At 41.5% G+C, this 16,408-nt stretch overlaps 2 protein-coding genes across 2 annotated transcripts in view; one reads left to right on the plus strand and one right to left on the minus strand.

Moving 5' to 3' along the window:
- The window catches only part of SHQ1 (SHQ1, H/ACA ribonucleoprotein assembly factor), a 279,818-nt gene extending 266,292 nt beyond the window's left edge, over positions 1-13,526 (plus strand). The window contains exon 11 of the mRNA XM_006903000.1: positions 12,995-13,526. Coding sequence (XP_006903062.1) covers positions 12,995-13,526 — 532 coding nt within the window. The remainder of the gene's footprint in view (positions 1-12,994) is intronic.
- On the minus strand, positions 7,102-8,742 carry LOC102868787 (rab effector MyRIP-like). The gene has a single exon (XM_006902999.1). The coding sequence runs from the start codon at positions 8,740-8,742 to the stop codon at positions 7,102-7,104; it is 1,641 nt and encodes a 546-aa protein (XP_006903061.1).
- Positions 13,527-16,408: the final 2,882 nt, after the last annotated feature.

Here is a 16,408-nt window from a genome sequence, read left to right on the forward strand (position 1 = left end):
AGAAGATTAATCAGAACTGGCTTTGACAAGCACTGTGGCATTTGGACAAGAACAAACTGGGAGGAGGGTAGAGAGAATAGTGTAACAGTGAATGAATGGAAACCCAAAATCTCTGTAAATGTTTATGAAAATTAATAAAATACAATTATAGAAAAAACAAAACAAAAAAAAAAAAAGAATAGCTTCTTCCAGCAACATGCCCAGAGTATGAAAGATAAAATGTTCCAATCGTTACCTCCTGCAGTCAGTGTGACTGCACTGCACTTTTTTCTTTTTTTTTACCTGCACTTTTTTCAAGATAGATTTCTGTTTGTTCTTTTTGCAGTCCATGGGATATTCAGCTCTCTTTTCCAGCACCACAACTGAAAGACATCAACTCTTCTGTCATCTTTATTAATTGTCCAGCTCTCAGTTACATAGCAAATGATTGAAAACACCATGGCCTGAATCACTTGCACATTTATCTTTAGGCTGACATCATTGCTCTTCAATATTTTGAAGAGATCTTTAATAGCAGACTTGCCCAATGCAGTACATCTCCTAATCTCCTGACTGTTGATGGTACCAACGGTGTTGATTTTTGACCTAAGCAAGATGATGTCATTAACAACGTCAGTCCTTTCTACATCTCTTAATGTTGACTGTTGATCCTGTCGTTAATATCTTTGTCTTCTTGATGTTGTTATGTGATCCATACTGAAGGCTAGTCCTTGAACTTCTGCAGCAAGCTTTCCAAGTGCTCCTCACTTTCAGCTAGCAAGGTTATATCATCTGCTAACTCAGGTTGTTGATGAATTTTCCTACAATCCTGATGCCGTGTTCTTCATAAAACCCAGCTTCAGAAATTCTTTTCTCAGCATACAGATTGAATAAGTACGGAGAAAGGATGTATCCCTGAGGGACACCCTTCTTCATTTTAAACCATACAGTGTTTCCTTGCTTTGTTTGGACAGCAGCTTCTTGGTAGGTATACATTTTGTATGAGCACAATTAAATGTTCTGGGATTCCTATTCTTCTCAATGTTAACCATAGTTTGTTGTGAATGACACAGTCAGATGCCTGTTGCCACTGCCTTTTTAAACCCTGCTTAAACTTCTTGCAGTTTCCTGTCAGTGTACTGTTCTAGGCATTTTTGGACAATCTTTAGCAATATTTTGCTTGCCAGTTATATTAATGATATTATTTGATAAATTTAATTTTCTGTTGGATCGCCTTTCTTGAGAATGAGAACTAATATGAATATCTTTCAGTTAGTTAGGTAGTCAGTTGTCCTCCAAATATCCTTGCACAGACTACTGAGCACCTCCAGGGCTGCATCTTTTAATTGAAACATGTCAGTTTGTATCTCATCAATTCTTGAAATCTTATTTGCTCACTGGTTGAGTTTTTTTAATCAGATCTCCATGCCTTTTACCAAGATGCCTTTGCACACATTTGAATCATTGTCCTTTCCCTAGCAGCCAAATGTGTTAACTATTTGCAATAGGGAATATTTGCTAAATATTTGGGAGGGGATGGCTGGGGCACAGTTCTGTGCAATTTTGGTTATGAAAGTTATTGTCAAATTCTTCCTCATACGGTTTGTACCCATTTAATCTCACACAAGTAATACATCAAAGTACTTTTTTTTTCCTCCTTAAGCTTTGCTAACAGAATTATCAAAGGTTGATTTTCATGCCACTAATAAGTGGAAAATACATATAGTTTATTTGAATGAAGTTAGAGATCTTTCCGTGTATTTAAAGATTGTATTTTCTGGGTTTTTTTATGAGAATTCTCTGCTTGTATCATTCTCCTATTTTTCTGTTGGATTGTTATTTATCTATTTTTAAAAACTCTGTTAAGGATCAATGTTGTGTCATCTGCATAATACAGATTATTCATAAATTTTCCTCCAATCCTGATGCATATCCTTCTTCAGAGTTAAGCTTCTTGAATTATTTGCTCTGCATACAGGTTATATGTTGTTGTTTTATGACATTAAGTTGGAGCTGACCCCCCAGCAAGTTTTCAAATTGAAAATCGCATAGGAAGAGATTCCCATCTTACTTCAATGGAGCAGTTAGTGGATTCAAAGTGCCTGCCTTTGGATTGGCAACACAACTCCTCACCCACTAGACCACCAGAGCTCCCTACAGGTTAAATATGTATAAAGAAAGGATACAATCCTGATGCATACCTTGAAGTATTTACTGAAGAAGATCAAAGACTCAAGCCTTTACTATAGATTATATCTCAACATCAAGGAAAAAAATATTTTCTCTCCACTGGAAGAATAGGCAACATCATGGTAGGTGGAGAAAGGATTAAAATTATCAATGCTTTCATCTTACTTTAATCTACCTGGTGGCAACAGTCAGGAAATCAAAAGATGTGTTACATTGGGGAAATCTGCTTTCAGGAACCTCTCCAAAGTGCTAAAGAGCAAGAATGTGGACCTGATCAAAGCCATAGGGTTTTGTTTTTGGTTTTTTTGTTTTGTTTCATTTTTTGGTTTTGTTTGTTTTGGGTTTTTTCCCCCACTTAACTTGCTGTGTATCTCAAAGTTTGACAGTGAATAAGTATCACTAAAGAAGAATCAGTGTCTTTCCGTTATGATATTTTTATTAACTAGGTATTTGTTGTTGTTGTTGTTGTTTTACCTGTGACTCATAGCACCTGTATAATAGCATGAAAAATGCTGTGTACAATAGATCTGAAACTTGCCCTATCCTGAGCCAGTCTCGCTATCTGACACCCTACCACCTCAGTTACTGGTGAAAATCCTTTCCTCCAAAGAACAAATAGGCTTCACCTTCTCCAGGACAGACCTGTTTGTTCCTTTGGCAGTCCATAATAGGCTCAATACTCTTCACCAGTACCATGGTTCAAAGGCGTCATCCTTTCTTCTGTCATTCTTACGCATTATCCAGCTTTCTGATGAGTAGCATATAATTGCACGACCATTGGTCTTGATCAGACACACCCTAGTCTCTAGACTGACATTGTTGTTCTTTAGCACTCTGGTCAGGTTGCTGACAGCAGATTTTCCCAATGCAGTTCATCTTTTGACTGCCTGTCTGTATGAAGCAAGAGTGTAGATTGAAATTGTTAACAATCCCAATCTCTTCTCCATCTGTTATGGTGCTGCCGGTTGTCCCATTGTTGAGAATCTTTGTCTTCTTGATGTTGAGCTTCAGTCCATGTTGGACACTTTAGTTCTTGACCTTCTGCAGCAGATTTGTCAGGTCCTCCTCAGTTTCGGCAAGCAAGGTTATGTCATCTGCATAGCACAGGTTGTTGATGAGTCTTCCTGCAATCCTGATACCACATTCCTCCTCATAGAGTGCAGCCTCCTGAATAATCTGTTCCAAATGTAGACTAAAAAGGTATGAAGAAAGGACCCATCATCTCCCATGCACTCCTTTCTTGATTTTTAACCATGTAGTGTTTCCTTGCTCTATTCTGATGACTACTTCCTGGTCCAAGTGTAGGTTTTCATGAGCACAATCAGGTGTTCTGGGATTTCCATTCTTCTCAGAGTTAGCTACAGTTTGTTATGATCCACACAATCAGTGTCTTTACATAGTCAGTGAAGCACAGATAGACATTACTTCTAAACCCAGCTTGTACCTCCCTGTAGATGTACTCTTCCAGTCTGTTTTGGATGATCTTCAGCAAAATGATTGTATAAAATTCTGTAATTCAGTCTCGAGCCTTATTTTTCTCAAATGCCTTATTGTCCAACTACCAGTCCTTCATTTTATTTCTAATTTTTGTATTCCAGTAACCCGTTATTATTAATACATTTTGATTGCATGTTCAAGCAATTTTAGATTACAAAAGTAGGTGCTGTTGTTAGATGTTATTAAGTCAACTATCCCTCACAGCGATCCTGTGAACAACAGATCTGAACCTTGCACGATCCTCATGATCTCTGTCTTGCTCAAGCCTGTCACTGTGTCAGTCTATTTCATTGAGGGTCTTCCTCCCTTTCATTTACCCTCTACCTTTCCCAGCGTGATATCTCTCTCTTAAGGACTGGTTCCTCCTAAAAATAGTTCCAAAGTAAGAAAGACAGTGTTTTACCGTCCTTGCCTCTAAGAAGTACTCTTAATTTTACTTTCTTCAAGATGGGTTTGTTTGTTCTTTTGACAGTATTCATTACTCTTCACTAATACCACAATGCAAAGACCTTGATTCTTCATCAATCTTCCTTATTCATTGTCTAATATTTGATGCATAGGAAGCAATTTAAAAGTTCATGGTTTGAATCAGGCACACCTTAATCTGTACATTAACATTCTTGTTCTTTAGAATTTTGAAGAGGCTCTGACTGAAGATATCCCCAATGAAGGAGATCTTTTAATTTTTTTACTAATTTCAGGTACTGATTGTGGATTCAAGTAAAATTAAATCATTGGCAACTTCAGTCTTTTCTCCTTCTATGTTTTTTAAAAATTTTATTAATTTTAATGAACATTTACAAAGATTTTAGATTTCCATTTATTCATTGTTGCACTTTTCTCCCTGCCCACCCCCACCCTTTCCCCCAGTTCGCTCTTCTCTTTGAAAAGTAAAAGAAAAATTCCTTCATTAGTATACAATTCCCTTGCCCCCCGCCCCGAGTACACTCCACGATGCAACCTTCATTCTGGACTCTTGTGATAGCCATAATACTGTATCATATATCGCTCTTAAACTGTTCTCTCCCTCGTCTGTTTCAATGTCGTATACATAATTTATCCAGTTTTTCTCAGTCTTACCCCAACTCTGATTTCTCCTTCTGTTATAACATTGCCTTTGGTCCAGTGATGAGAATTTTGGTGTCTTGATGTTGTACTATAACCTATATTGACAGCTGTAATCTTTTCTATTCTGCAATAAATGCTTCAGGTCTTATTTCTTTTTTTTTTTTTTTAATTTTCATAAAATGACTTTTACTTCTCTCTCATTTCTCTTGACAGTAATTCTTGGCAATGTGCATATAACATGAAGGCAAGCATAACTTTCAGAAGTCACCCAAGATAGTGTTCTCTCCTCATTTTCTCAACCCATTAAAATATTTTCATTTATAAAAATTAATCTAAATATAAATATTGACACTAAAGATCAAAATCACTTGATGACAAAATAATTCTTCTGGAGCTATAACATAGGCTTATGGTTTTTAATAGTAAATTAAATATTTGCACTTATTTGGCACAAGGAAACCTTTCTAAAAATTCAAATGCCACAGAGCAGGCTGCTGCTTCTTCTTTTTTTTTTTTTTGCAAGGCTTACACAGTACACGTTTCTGTCAAAGAAAAGGGATATTTTTAACACTGGAACACAACAATAGTTGCTTTTCATGCCTCTTAAAGAAAACGTTCTATTTGGGACTCAAATCTTTTTGTTGTTGTTGTGTTTCTTTTCTTTTTTTTAAATGTTTTTGCTTGTTTTGCTTTGAATCACACCAACAGAACAAAAAAGCCAAAGACTGACTCGGTTTCAAATGAGTCACTTCTGTCGACAGCACATACACAGCATCTGCTGAGGCATCACTGGGAGATAGGTAGTCGCCGCCGGGGGCTGCTTCATTTAGCGTCAACTCAAATCGAGACGTGCAAGCAGCGAATGGACACAGAGGCTGAAAACGGTGCAGGGTGGTGGTGCCGGGCGAGGCATTCGTTCCAATTCGAATTAGCTTAGAGGGGTGACTTTGGGCAAAATGACCTCTCTGCTGCTCAGTTCCCACATCAGAAAAAGGCGAGTAGGGTTGCTGTAAAGATGAACATGAAAATAAATGGACTCTTCCCGTGCAGGCTCTCCAGAGAGGCAGTCATACTATGCCCGTGCCTATTTTTGGTTATATATATATATTTTGCCTGCCTTCCTCAATTTCAGGCTATCTCACAGTAAAGTATGAGGAAATGTTGCTGATACCCAGTAAACTGAGCAGAATTCCAGTTTCATTTGCTTTTATAAAGACACTCGAGAGAGTCATGCATTTGAAAGGGTCCCCAGGGAGTCCACGTTGGTTCTGTGTCTAATACATTCACATCTTACCCTGACCTTGTTCATGCCTGTACGTTGTCTAAGGCTACTCCTTAGATACGTTTCCCTTGTCGCAACATTTTTCACTCTGCTGAGTATCTCTGGGGAAAGAAATTTTGGAGGACATGATTATCTTCTGCAATAACTCATTCATCTAGACCTTAGGGGTGTGTATGTGGGGCATGGCCATTTCAGAGTGGCACCACGCAGTTCTGGGGATGGTATCCTGAAGGTGAACCAATAGAGTGGCCTTTTCCACGTTCCTCACCCTTTTAGAATGGGAGTTTTCAGGAACTCCCTGGGGAACCCCCCCCCCCCAATTTCTCAATGAACTCCTGTTTTCGGTAGACTTGGGGTCAGGGGAGAGGGCCTGGTAGCCCTCCAGCAGGTTGTGGCATGGTGACGACACAGTTTGCCATTCTGAGGCCCGTGGGTGGCAAAGCAAAGGGAATGGTTGGTTGGATGGAGGGCTCCGGGTTTAGCAGGAGGGAGGTGGCTGGAGACAGATCTACACCCTTGGGCGGTGAGCACTTGCCAATCAGGCAGTTCCTATTCTCAGTACAAGAACATTAAAAAAAATTTTTTTGTATGTTTTTTTACACATTTGCAAGACAAAGATGCTGGTGAAAGATAAGCCAGCATTTGTGAATGAAATGATAAGCCCCACCAGTCCCTAGCCCTCATTAATTTTCCTTTGGACAAATCGCTGACATGTAATCCCAGGACTACAAAAAGAAAAGAGCTTAGATGAATGCGCAGCGGCAAAGCAGGAGAGGAGACCGTGGTGGATCGTTTGTGCACATGAAGCTCTGTTTCTGTTGGAAGCCAGCCTCTTGGTGGTTCTGTTTTGGATCACCCACCCCCACCCCTGGGAGCCTAAGGCAGAGAGAGTGGGCACGTCCGCAGGGCTGGAGTCTGGGCTGCCTTCTGGGTGAGGTATCAGGCCAGCCCTGTGCAAAGGCCACCGTGGCCTCCCCAGGCCCCCTCCTCGGGTGGAGATCCATACAGTAGTTGATGGCTGTTGAGTCAAGGCACTGTCGTGTATACCGGAGGCAGTGGGTCACTGGCAGTGGAGTTCCATGGTGCTAGTCCATCACAGCGGACTCCAGAGTGGGCTCCATCGAGTCCCTGGGGGTGCCTGTCCTCTCGTTGGTCCTGTGTGCCGAGGAGCCTTGGAGAATGAAGTTGTGGTTGAACGTTTTCAGGGCCGTCACTGAAGAGGATTCTTTTTTTTCAGCTTTCACAGGTGGGGCGGGCAGCTTCCTCCTCTGTTGTCTGGATGTGTCTATGGTTTGAACCTGGCTCCTCTGCTTCTGGCTCCGTTTTCTTGTGAGGTGCACACAGGGCGCGATGTTTAATCCGGCAACAGTCAGGGCTGCGATCCAACTCTCGAGGTCAGAAATCTGGAGCTCAGCGTGGTGAACCTGAGCTGCAGCTGTGGCCACCTGGTCCTCCAGGTTTGCCAGCTCGGTCTCATTTGTGCCACGGTGGATGCAGCGGGCGGCGTCCTCCAGCTCTGTCAGCTGACCCTCCAGTCCATACACGGTCCCTGCCGCCAAATAGACGTTTTCTTCCAGGGAGGTCAGCTGCTCATCCAGTCTCACTTGGTCCGTCCCAAGAGGAAACGTCCCCTTCGCCCTGTCAAGAGGGACCGGTGGGAGCTCCCAGGGTCCTGTAGACTCTGCTATCAACTTCTCAGTGGCGTTGATGACCTTGAGGACTTCTGTGGAGATGTTGCAGAGAGAAACAGCAGAATACTTCTGGTGCGGGGCCACATCCTGGGGGTGGGCACTGGGAGAAGATGCTTCCTTGCTTGGCTCTTCCGAGCCCACCCGGGCCTGTCTCCACCTCCTGGCCCTCCTGTCTGCTGTGGGGGGCCCCTCCTCAGGCTCGCTGCTGTCTGAGGTCTCCCCACTGGCCATCTGGGGGTTGAAGTTCACATCCATCTCTCCCTGCAGCCACATCTTCTCCGCCGGGGGGCTCCTGGGGGGCTTCTTCTGCCACCAGGACAGCCTGGCCCAGCGCCCAGCTTCCTGGGAAGAGCCGGCGGAGGAAGTCTCCGAGTCCGAACACGCGGCCTCAGGGTTGGGGGAGAGTGAGGAGAAGGTGGAGGTGGCTGAGGGGCCTCGGGCCTGGGCGGGCTGAGGCTGGGGGTCAGCGAGCAGGCCCCGGGATCTCGGGCACAGCTTACTCAAGGCCTCACTCCAGTCAAAGTCCTCCTCGCTGTCGGAGCCCATCTCTTCATAGGTGGACACCACGCTGGAGGCGGCCTCCAGAGCCTCGAATGTCCCGCTCTTGGGCTTGGTCAGCAGGCAAGTGGGGGGCGGGGCACCCTCCTTCAGAGCCATCCAGTTCCCATCGGGGCTCTGCAAAACTGGGGCCAGGTTTGTTTTGTCCAGTCTGTCTGTGCTCCCCCAGCTGGGCAAAGCGGAATCCTCTCTGGGGTGCAGGTCCTCATCCCATAGCTGCCTCCAGCCGGCCTCCTGGGAAGCGGTCTTCAGAGTGTCTTCTCCGTTGATGGGAGAAGCCGAGTAGGACCTCCAGAGGTCAGGGGCAGCTTGCCGGCCTGTGGGGGAGGTGGCGGTCCCCTCCTGGGCTGACTTCACCCCACGGCCCTGGGGCTGTGGCCACTCTGGCTCCTCTTCTGCTTGCTGCTCGCTTTCATTTTTCTGCTTCCTTATGATCTTCTCAGGTCTTATTTCTGCAAGCAAAGTTGTCAACTGCATAACCAAAAGTTGGTTGTTGCTTTTGTTATTAAGTGCTGTCAAGTACGACTCATAGTATCCCTCTGAGTCTTGTCCTATCTTGCACTGTCCTTATCATCCTCAATGCACATGAGTCCATTGCTGTCCATACTGTATCAATACATATCACTGATTGTCTTCCTTTCTTTCACTGACCCTCCACCTTTCCAAGCATGATGTCTCTCTTCAAGGAAAATCCTCTAACAACATGGCCGAAGTAATGTGTGACAAAATTTCTAAACGATATCATTAATATCACATGGAAACAAAACATTGCTGAAGATTTATTTTTTAAAATTACTGGGACAGTATATACATAGACAAAGAACTACCAGAAATTCAACATAGATTCAGAAGAGATCATGGAACAATGTTGATGTCATTTGAGTTTTTGCTAAAAGCAGAGAATAAGAGGAAGACATGTTCTTGATGTTGTTATGTGCCATCGAGTCACTTGCAACTCCTAACGACCCTATGTACTGCAGCCCTAAACTCTGCTTTGTCCTGTGCCAGTCACACTGTCTCTGATACACCCATCCCGATCACCCCAGTCACTGAATCAAGCCACCTCATAGAGGGCCTTCTCCTGCGCTGTTCCTCGACCCTCGCAAGCATGATGTCCTTCTCCAAGGACCAGTCTCTCCTTAAAACATGTCCAAAGTATGTTAGACGGAGCCTCAGACTCCTTGCCTCCAAGGAGCCACCTGGTTTAACCGTTTCTAGTATGAATCTGTTTTCTTAGCAGTCCATGGTACTCTCAATACTCTTCTCCAGCACCAGAGCTCAAAGGCATCAATTCTCCTTCTATCCTCCTTGGTCATTGTCCAACTCTCTGATGCATAACAAGTGATTGCAAAGACCATGGCCTGTATCAGACGCACCTTAGTCTCCAGAGAGACACCATTGCTCTTCAGCACTTTGGAAAGGTCCCTAACAACAGACTTTCCCATGGCAATACGGTTTTTAATTTCGTGGCTACTGGTGCTACAAGTGTTGACTGTGGAGCCAACAAACTAAAGCTGTAAACAATCTCAATCTCTTCACCATCAATATTGATGCTGCCAATTGACCCAGTGGTGAGAATCGTTGTGCTTCAGATCCTCCTCAGTTTCAGCAGGCAGGGTTGTGTCATCTGCATAACACAGATTGTTGACAGATCATCCACCAATCTTGACCCCACATTTCTCCTCATAGAGCCCAGCTTCCTGGATAATCTGTTCTGCATACAGATTGAAAGGGTATGAAGATAGGACACATCCCTGGCCTACGTCCTTCCCAATTTTGAACCATGCAGTGTTCCCTTGCTCTGTTCTGACAACTGCCTCCTGGTCCAAGTATAGGTTTCACATTAGAATGATCAAGTGTTCTGGGATTCCCATTCTTTTCAGAGTCAGCCACAGTTTGTTATGATCCACACAGTCAAATGCCTTTGCATAATCAGTGAAACACAAATAGACATTCCTCTGGTATTCCTTGCTTTCAGCTAAGATCCATCTAACATTAGTTACAATATCCCTAGTACCACAACCCCTTCTAAACCCAGCCTGGCTTTCTGGCAGTTCTTGGCTGATGTGCTGTTCCAGTCATTTTTGCATAATCTTCAGTAGAATCTTTCTTGCATGTGAAATCAATGAGATTATTCTGTAGTTTCCACACTCTGTTGGGTCACCTTTCTTTGGGATGGGAACAAATATAGATCTCTTCCAGTCAGTTGGCCAAGTGGTTGTTCTCCAGGTTTCTTGGCACAACTTGGTGAGTACCTCCAATGCAGCATCTGTTAGCTGAAATACATCAATTGGTATACCATCTATTTCTGGGGCCTTATTTTTTGCCATTTCCTTCAAAGCAGCCTGAACTTCCTCTTTCATCACCATAGGCTCTTGTGTTTTATTGCTAATGCAAAGACTTTTAACTTTGTGGGTCATAACAGATTATGGTTAGTGTATGGGGGAATAGAAATACCAAAACAATAAACTGTATATTTTCACCTGTTTTCTATGCACCTGTAAGTTGGATGAAGAGTAAAGAATACTAAAGACAAATCTATGCCGTTGAATTGTGGTGTTGGAGAATAATGTTTAATACCCCATGGACTACCAAAAGAGCAAACAGATCTGTCATTGAGGAAGTACAACTAGAGTGCTCTTTAGAGGTCAGGATGATGAAGCATCATATCACAAACTTTCATCATGTTGTCAGGTGGGGTTAGTACTTGGGAAAAGACTTCATGCTGGGAAGGTGGAGGATCAAATATAGAGAGGAACACTCTCAACATGATGTATTCTCACACCAAAAATATGGAATGACACCGTGACCATAACAGTTGGCTTGAACATGTTAGAGATTGTGAGTAAAACAGTGGGCTTGAACATGTTGGAGATTGTGAGAATGTGTGAGATAGGTCACTTTTATTCTGTTATTTATACAGTTGCTATGTGACATATTCAAGCCTCAAGTTGCAATACTTAAGGATGCTTTTAGACAGAATATTAAATGATCCACTAAAAAAAAAAATAAATGATCCACTAAGCATTAAAAGAAGACCAAAGGAGTATACAGAGTCACTGTAACCAAAAGGAATTGGCTGACAGTTGTGAATTTCATGAAACAACATATCAAGAGCTTGTGATGAAGGAGGAAGTTCAGGCTGCTCTGAAGGAATTGGCAAAAAGCGAGGCCCCAGGAATTGACAGCATGCCAGTTGATAGATTTTAACAGACATGCTACCCTGTATACATTCCCCAAGTTGTGCCAAGAGATCTGGAGGAGGACCACTTGGCCAACTGACTGGAAAAGATCTATATTTGTGCCCATACAAAAAAAAAGTGATTCAGCAGAGTGTGGAAATTATGGAAAAATACCACATACAAGCAGGATCCTGCTGAAGATTATCCAAAACCGACTGGAAGAGTACATCTACAGAGAACAGCCAGATGTGTAGGATGGGTTTAGAAGAGGCCATAGAAGTAGGGACATTATAGCCAATATTAGATGGATTTTAGCTGAAAGCAGAGAGTACCAGAAGAATGTCTATCTGTGTTTCATTGACTATGCATAGGCTTTGTGGATCACAACAAACTGTGGCTACTCTGAGAAGAGTGGGAATCCCAGAACATTTGATTGTGCTTACGCGAAACCTATACTTGGACCAGGAGGCTGTCGTCAGAACAGAGCAAGGAAACATTGCCTGGTTCAAAAATCAGGAAAGGTATACACCAGGGATGTCTCACCTTTTCATCTATATGGAGAACAGATATGAGTAGGAATGTGGTATCAAAATTGAGAGAAGAATCACCAACAACCTATGTTACGCAAATACCACAACCTTGCTTGCCAAAACTGAGGAGGACCTGAGGTATTTGCTGCAGAAGGTCAAGGACTGCAGCCTTCAATATGGATTGAAGCTCCACATCAAAAAAAAAAGAAAGATTTTCAAATTTTATTTGAAAAAAGAAAACAAAGATTCTCACCACTGGGCCAGTTGGTAGCATCATGATGGACCGTGAAGAGACTGAGATTGTTTAACAGCTTCAGTTTGCTTGGCTCCAGAGTCAACAATCTTGGTACTAGTAACCAAGAAATCAAAAGACAAATTGCATAGGGAGAATCTGCTGTCACAAACCTCTCCAGAGTATTGAAGAACAACGATGTCAGTCTGGAGACTAACCTATGCATCAAAAAGCTGGACAATGACTAGGGATGATAGAAGGAGAATTGATGCCTTTGAGCTGTGTTGCTGGAGAAGAGTATTGAATATACCATGGACTACTTGGAGAACAAACAGAGTCATCCTGGAGAGGGTGAAATCAGACTGCTCCTTTGAGGCAAAGATTCTGAACCTTTGACATACTTTGGGCTTGTTGCAAGGAGAGATAATTTCTTGGAGAGAGATATCATGCTTGGGAGGGTGGAGGGACAGCACAGGAAAGGAAGACTCTGGATGAGATAGATTAACTCAGTGACTGAGGTAATGGGGGTAGGTATGTCAGAGATAATAAGGTTAGTTCAGGATAGAGCAAGATTCAGAGCTTTTGTACATAGGGTCACTATGCGTCACGAGCAACTCTGCAGCACATAACAACAATGAGACGTAGTCAACACAATGCCCCATAATAATAAAATAACATGTAAGGTGTGGATCCAACTTTATTATGTTACAATTTTGAAGCAATGTCTCCTGTTGTCCCAGGCTGTTTAATAATGATTAATCCTTCTATGTATTTTTTTTCTCAAGGTCCAAAAAACTGGCAGCTCTTGCAGAAGTCTTAAAGAAGGACTCCCTTACAAAGGCTCAGCTGGGATTAGAACTAGAAGAGTTAGAAATGGCAGCTGTTCTTGTACAAGAGGAAGAATCTACATTAAAAGCAGCCTGCTCTGTTTCCAGGCCACAGGTCTCTTGCTCTAGTCCTGAAGCAAGTGAGTCAGAGGAATCCGCCAGTACTTCATCCTTAGTAACTCAAGACTCGGATTCAGAGCAAGAGCTCCAGGAAAATGAATCCAAGTCAATAGTTGCTTTGAAGGATCCTCATCAAGAAGAAAGCATTGCCTTGCTGAGTGGTGGTGGTGGTGGGGTATGCAGAAGTGTGGCCCTCCCAGGGTCTGAGGGTAGTCAGGGGAAACCTCTTGGCCCTTCTCAAGTTTCATTATTATCTGGCCCTCTGATAGAGGAGCTTGGAGAACAACTGAAAATGACAGTACAGATTTCCAAACCTGAGGGCTCAGTCAGTGAAAACCACAGCATTGTGCAGGACCAGGACAGCAATTAGTGGACTCCTAGTGGTCTTATTCATTGTTAAGAATGATGTCAGGTTTGGTTTTATCTATTAATTAGGATTTCTCATTTTCATTCTGTATTTTAGCATAATGTTTTTCAGTAAGCTAATGTTTATCATTTTTTTGCTTTCCTTGTAGCTTTAAAAATAAAGTTCCAAAGTGTTTTTACCAAAGTTAAAGAAAATATGTACCAAAGTATTTAATATTTGGGAGATGAAAAATAATGGTTTTACTACCAGAATCTCTAGAATGTACCCATTATTATTTTTAACAGCTTTACTGAAGTACATGGAGCTGTATTTGACATTCAATAGCCTGCACTTAAGTTTTGACGTGTGTGTGTGTGTGTGTGTGTGTGTGTGTGTGTGTGTGTGTGTGTACTCAGTACAATTGTCAACCACAATCAAGATAATCAACTTAGCTCAAGTGTCATTGTCTGCTTTGTAACTCCTCCCCACTTGCCACTCCCTCATTTCTCAGGAACACAGTGGTCTGCTTTCTTCTGTTTCTACACTTAGGTTTGCATTTTCTAGAATTTTATGTAGCTTGAGTCATGTAATATTTTTTTGGTCAGACTTATTTTGAATTTCAGTCATGTGGTAGGTGGCATTTATCAAGAATTTTTATTTGTATTTTTAAATTGCTAAGTAGTATTTCATTGGATAAATTTATCTATTTATTTAATGATAGTCATCTGGGTTGTTTCCAATTTTTTACTCTTACAGATAAAGCTGTTATGAGCATTTATGTACAGGTTTTTTTTGCATTGACGCATACTTCACTTCTCATAGATTATTATCTAAAAGTGAAATAAGGAGCCAGACTTTGGAGGGCATCATGCTTAAAAGGGTGGAAGTCAGGATTGGAGAACTCTGAGATGGATTGATTGACACAGTGACTATGACAGTGAAGGCACGTGTATCAGAGACTATGAGGTTGGCTTGGAATAGGACAAAGTTGAGAGCCATTGTTCATAGAGTTACTATGAGTAATAGTTGACTCCGTAACACCTAATAACATGAGTGAACTCTGGTGGTCAAATGGAAAGAAGTTGTGCTGCAACCATCTGCTCCATGGGAGAAAGATGAACAATCTCTTCTTGTGCAATTAACTGCCTCTGAACACTCTTTGGGGGGGGTCTCTGTGAGCTGGTTCCAAGTCAGTGGCACCCAACAGCATGGTAGTTAGACCGTTACAAGAAATTTTTGAACTAGCTTCCAAAGTGGTTACAGCATTTGCACTACTGGTGCATGCGAGTCTAATTCTTTCATATGCCTATGTCATCACTTTTTTCATTTTCCCTTTCTGGTAAGTATATCATGTTTGTCATTCCCATAACTTTGATGAAAAAACGTATTCAAATATTTTGTCCATATTTGTGAGAGTTCATTATCAATGCTGGGCATAGAGTGTTAAGAAATAGGTAGATTTTCATTTTTTCTTCCATACGTGTTTTCAACTCTTCTGATACCATTTGTTGAAAAAGTGTTCTTTCTATACCTAATTGCTCTAGAATCTTTGCCAAACCAAACAGACCTCATTTTTGTGGGTGTTTTTTTTTTTAATTCTCTTGCTTTGATCTATGCCTGTCCTTTTTTCCTTTTGAATTTCTAGCTCAATTTTGGGTTAATAAGAATGACTTGATATTAAGTTTCCCCACCTATAATTGTAAAAGTATACAATTGACTTTTATTTGTTTGGACCTTTCATTATGATGAACCTCAGTGTAATTCCTTGTTCTTGAGTTTATTGGAATTCTTGTTCTTTACATTTATGACATTCAGAGAATATTATGACATCTTTTTTTTTTTCTTCAAGAATTATTTTACTCCCCCTCTTGTTTGGGGGTCTCTTAATTCTATAAATTTTAAAAATTTCTTTTTAAGTTATTAAATTACATTTTATATATATATATCTGGCAACCTAGTCAGTAGCGTTGCAATGCCAACCCAAAGAAGAGCAGTTCAAATCCACCAGTAGATCCATTTGTATATTATCCAATTTATTTGAAGTTATCCCATAATTCACTGATGCTCTTTTTTAGTTCAAATTTATGTTCCATGTTTTATTTTACATAGTTTCTATTGCCATGTCTTAAAGTTTGCTGATCTTTTCTTCTTGTGTATCCAGCCTTCAATTAATTACATTCAATTATTTTTAATTTCAGATAGTGTAGTTTTTATTTTTAGAAATTAGATTTCTTGTGTTCTTTACGCTTCTATTTTTTTTATTTTTTTCTGCATCAACTTAGGGTTTGGTGGTTTTTTTAGTATATAAAATATAATTATGTAAATTCTTAATTCTAGCTCAAAAAACAACTATGAGATACCATCTCATCCCAGTCAGAGTAGCAAAATTTAACAAAACAGCAAGTAAAAAATGCTGGCAAGGATATGGAGAAACTGGAACCTTTATTCACTGTTGGTGGAAGTGTAAAATGGTGCAGCCACTGTAGAAGGCAGTGTGGCACTTTCTTAAAAAGTTGCAAAGAGACTCACCCCAGTAAGACTAGCAAAATTTAACAGAACAGCAAGGAACAAATGCTGGCAAGGTTGTGGAGAGACCGGAACCCCTATTCACTGTTGGTGGGAGTGTAAAATGGTGCAGCGGTGTGGTGATTTCTCAAAAAGTTGCAAATAGAGATGCCATTTGACCCAGCAATTCCTTCCACTACTGGGAATATACCCCGAAGAGATCATAACTGACATCCAAGCAGATATATGCACACCCATGTTTATCGCGGCATTGTTCACAATAGTAAGGAGTTGGAAACAACCAAGTGCCCATCAACAAATGAATGGATAGAGAAGCTGTGGTATATTCACACAATGGAATACTATGCTGCATTGAAAAACAAGGAACTCATGCAATATTA

Source organism: Elephantulus edwardii, unplaced genomic scaffold, assembly GCF_000299155.1.
Source record: "Elephantulus edwardii isolate Elephantulus edwardi_28Jun2011 unplaced genomic scaffold, EleEdw1.0 scaffold00492, whole genome shotgun sequence".
In the NCBI taxonomy this organism is placed as follows: Eukaryota; Metazoa; Chordata; class Mammalia; order Macroscelidea; family Macroscelididae; genus Elephantulus; species Elephantulus edwardii.